At 42.6% G+C, this 4,251-nt stretch overlaps 1 protein-coding gene across 1 annotated transcript in view; it reads right to left on the minus strand.

Annotated features, from left to right (window-relative positions):
* LOC122638202 (zinc finger protein ZIC 4-like) overlaps nt 1-1,923 on the minus strand; it is a 42,198-nt gene extending 40,275 nt beyond the window's left edge. The window contains exon 1 of the mRNA XM_043831028.1: nt 696-1,923. Coding sequence (XP_043686963.1) covers nt 696-1,677 — 982 coding nt within the window. The 5' untranslated portion in view covers nt 1,678-1,923. The remainder of the gene's footprint in view (nt 1-695) is intronic.
* Nucleotides 1,924-4,251: the final 2,328 nt, after the last annotated feature.

A 4,251-nucleotide genomic window follows, 5' to 3' on the forward strand; every position in this document is an offset into this window, starting at 1 on the left:
AGAGAGAGAGAGAGAGAGAGAGAGAGAGAGAGAGAGAGAGAGAGAGAGGGTTTTAAGAAAAAAGAAAGAGAAGAGAGAATTAATTAATAGTGACTTTCCAGAAAGGAATTTTCCAGAGAAAGAGAAAGAGAGAAGATCACCAGCCGGTTTCTTCTCTCATTCCATGATCTCTCTTTCTCTTTTTCTCTCTTTCTCTCTCTCTTTCTCTCTCTCTTTCTCTCTCTCTCTGGCGTCTAGCCGTCGGCAGAGCAACCAATGAGAATATAGTTTCTACCTCGTCTCGTATATAAATATGTAAATACAATGTCCAGGATTCTTGGGCATAAAACGTTAGGATATATAGCCTGGTAATTTCTTAATTGCGTCTGAAAAAAATTCTTGTCATCGTAAAGACCTACTTGATTACATTGAAACGACCTGAGGCGCCTAGGGCGTCTCTGGTAGAACTGGTAAACAAGACTGAAGAGAGAAGAGAAAAAGAGTAGTAGTGGTAGTGGTAGTATTAGTATCTAGTAGTAATATCTGATAGTAATATTAGTAGTAGTAGGAAATATAGGACAATACTTTTTATCCATCCCTCGTGATTTATCCGTAACACTCGGATAAAATTCTTTGAATGAATAGGATAAATCGTTTGATTAAAGAATAGATAGATATAGAAATAGATAAGACGTGAAAAATCAACAACCACTGACCTGTATGGGTTCTCTTGTGTATCTTGAGATTCTCCGATCTGGCAAATACCTTTCCGCAACCAGGGAAAGGGCAAGGAAACGGTTTTTCACCAGTGTGTACCCTTATGTGATTGACAAGCTTGTACTTTGCCTTGAATGCCCTGCCGTTTCGTGAACAGCCTTGCCAAAAGCAGGCGTGAGTGGTACACTCGGGTCCGCCTACGTGTTCGACGGTAAGATGCGTTACGATGTCGTGTAAGGAGTTGAATAGTTTACCGCAGAGTTTCCTTCCCGGTCCTGGTGCGTCCTGGTCGACCCACATGCAAGACATTTCTTGTCTCTGTCCACCGTTTTGTACGACCCCTGTATTGGGACCACTACCAGCACCTGTACCGTTGCTCCTCATGTACCTTAAGAATGCACCATGAGGATGGTGACTAGGATGACTAACTCCTGGATGTTGTTGATGGTGTATTGACGCCGGCGTCAAATGTGGCGCACTTAGGTATTGATGATGAGGTGGTAGCCTAGAATCTTGAGGATAATGTCCAGGATAATGACTGGCCGCCAGCGGATGTTGCGCCGGGTGATGAGGAAATTGTTGCATCGTTGCTGCTGCAGTTCCATCGTGATGAAGAGGCGTGAACAGGCCCAAGCCACTTTCCGGAGTGGTAGGATTCGCGGTTGCGTTGAATTCGTGTTCCCGACGTAATAAAAAATCACGAGCCGCGTAACCCGGATGATGGCTCATGTGATGGCCCATATGAGGCGCCATGTGGGGAGCAGGATGAGGATGATGCGGTGGATAACCCTGGGGATGGAAATGATGGTGTTGTTGGGACGGTGCTTCACCGGCCGTCGGTTGGACACCACCGGGACCGCCGTCCGCCGTCGAACCGGCACCACCACCGCTACCACCGCCTCCGCTCGGTGACAACTTTATCCCCAGGTTCGCCAGGTGATGCGGATGCGAGGAGACGCCATCGAGAAAGGCGTTCATCATTGTGATGCTTAAACGGAGAACTTTCGCTATCCGATATATATATATATATATACGTATATATATATGTATATGTATGTAGACTATCGTTCGATCCGTCGACTTATCATGTCCGATTATGTTTCCTAATGGTGTTTGTTCTTTTATTTATTCGATTTACTTGAAATTTCTAACGGTACGATCTATTATTAGAAAATAAATGTCTATGTGTATGTGTATGTGTGTGTGCGTGTATGTGTTTATGCGTATTCGTATGCGTGCGTGCGTGCGTGCGTGTGTGTGTGTGTGTGTGTGTGTGTGTGTATAAATGCGCGCGCGCGCGCGCGCGCTTCTATGCGTATACGCGTCTCTTTATCAAACGTCGGTTTGTTCGAACTCAAGAGAAAACTCTAAAATTGAAGCACTCTTATGGAATGATTTTCTTTCCGTACGCTCGAATCTTTTTACAAATAACGTCTTCCATGATATATGTTTCTCTTTTCCCCCCTTCAAGGAGATCCGTTCTCCCAAATATTCACTTTACACACTACGGATATATTTGTCCATCGAGCTAATTCTTGTATTTCTTTCCTCTTTTTATTTTTCTTCGTCTCCTTCTTTTTTCTTCTTCTTTTATTTTCTCACAAGCACAAATTTATGAAATTATACACGTACCGGCCGTGTTGGTTCTCACTGGAGTCCACTATCATTCGTTGATGTGCTCGTCGGTGCAAGAAAAATATCCGATGTGAACGACGCGTAGGAACACATTCGATTCTGATGTACGAAATGAAAGCAAGGAAATATACCGCGAACGAACGGACAAGGTAAAGTGTGTCCGTAGCGTTCCTTTCTACGCTCACAGCGGGACTGAGAGTATGGTCTGGGCTCCCGCCGTGGCAACTGAGGGGCAACTCGCTTGATTTCGGCGTCTCTCTTTCGTTGCTTCTCTACCCTTCTCTCTGTCACTCCGCATTCACCGTTTCCGAAATCCACCTCCCCACTACTACCGCCACTACCAACCAGTCCAACCAACTAGAGCGTTGCCGTACTACGAACCTATGGTTATCCCCACTTCTAATAGGCGTGGTTTAATAACGATCAACCAGTTGAAGATGTACCGTTCTTGGGTACCAGCGTTTTATTGGTGACGTACCAACCAGACAGGATTGGAGACTATCCTCCAGTGTTACTCTCTCGCCAATCTCATTTACGTTAATGGGCGTGTCAAGATTTAAAGCGCATGCCTCTTATCCCGCCCCCCTTTTACACTTGATCACGCCCATCGTCTTATCTCTCAACATGATACCGTCTATGCGGATACTTTTGGGCGTTAACTTTTTCTCTCTTTTTCTTTTTATCTTTCTCTCTTGCTTTCCTTTTTCCATTTCTTTCCGATCTTCGTAAAACCCTTCGCTGCGAGTTCGTATGAGAACGAACAACGAGATATCCAGACGTAAACCATTCGTACTAGAATCTTATATTGGGCAAGTATATCACCGGTATGGTTAGCTTTATATCGTTGTCATAAACTTTCTTGATATAGTTAGCTGGGATAGAGATTAATCGGTTTGCTCTTATAACTCGTGGGATTATTAATCGTGGATAATTGAAAGGAACGAGAGCTTTTTCGAGACTCTTGTTGACCCCCATTATTCTCTCTCTCTCTCTCTCTCTCTCTCTCTCTCTCTTTGTATCCGTGTACGGGTGTGTGAGAAAAAGAGAAAGAGAAAGAGAAAGAGAGAGAAAGAGAGAGAGAGAGAGAGAGAGAGAGAGAGAGAAAGAAATACCGGATATATAATAATTTTGTTGTTGGGTAGTTCGGTCGGTGCAACGCCTAGATAGCTAATTAACCGTGGCCAGTCGAGAGTTACTCGATGTCGTTGATCGATCGGTGTACAACTTTAGTTTGATGTCGATATTATTTAACACCCTCAGAGGAAACCTCGAGCATGCACATATTTACCTATCTAGTTTTATCTCTACTTTCCTGTCTCTCTCCCCAATCTCCCCATTCCCACCATCCTTCCTTATAACCTCGAGCGATAAGACATTTTCTAGATATCCATGACGAAAATAATATTCATACGTGTTGGACATTTTTTTCTTGGAGGAACGAGTTCCAACGTTCCTTAAGATAAGCAACCATTTTATAATATTGGTGGGCAACGTATTACTGTAATTGAATCGTCCTTAGATAGTGGGACCATAGAAATCGTGATTAATAGATATGTAAGTACATATCTGTTGGGGACAGAGGTAGCAAGTAAGAGAAGTGAAGGGAGGGTAAGAATGGAGAAAAAGCAAAGGAGATAATTTAATGAAGCTTTAACAAAAATAACTGTTAAAAGTTTAACGGAGCTTTAACAAAAATAACTATTAAAAGTTTAACGGAACTTTAACAAAAATAACTATTAGAAGATCTGCTTCTTCGTCAAAGGATAAAGATAAACGAAAGGTATTCCCTTCAACAAAATCTTTGACCATTTAACCGTACTTCAGATAGAAGAACAAAGAAATACAGTCACACCTTTGGTGTATAATAAAATCTTACATAGAAGAGAAAAAAGAAGAGAAAGGATTTTACTGTTATTTTCA

The sequence above is a fragment of the Vespula pensylvanica genome, chromosome 2 (assembly GCF_014466175.1).
Source record: "Vespula pensylvanica isolate Volc-1 chromosome 2, ASM1446617v1, whole genome shotgun sequence".
In the NCBI taxonomy this organism is placed as follows: Eukaryota; Metazoa; Arthropoda; class Insecta; order Hymenoptera; family Vespidae; genus Vespula; species Vespula pensylvanica.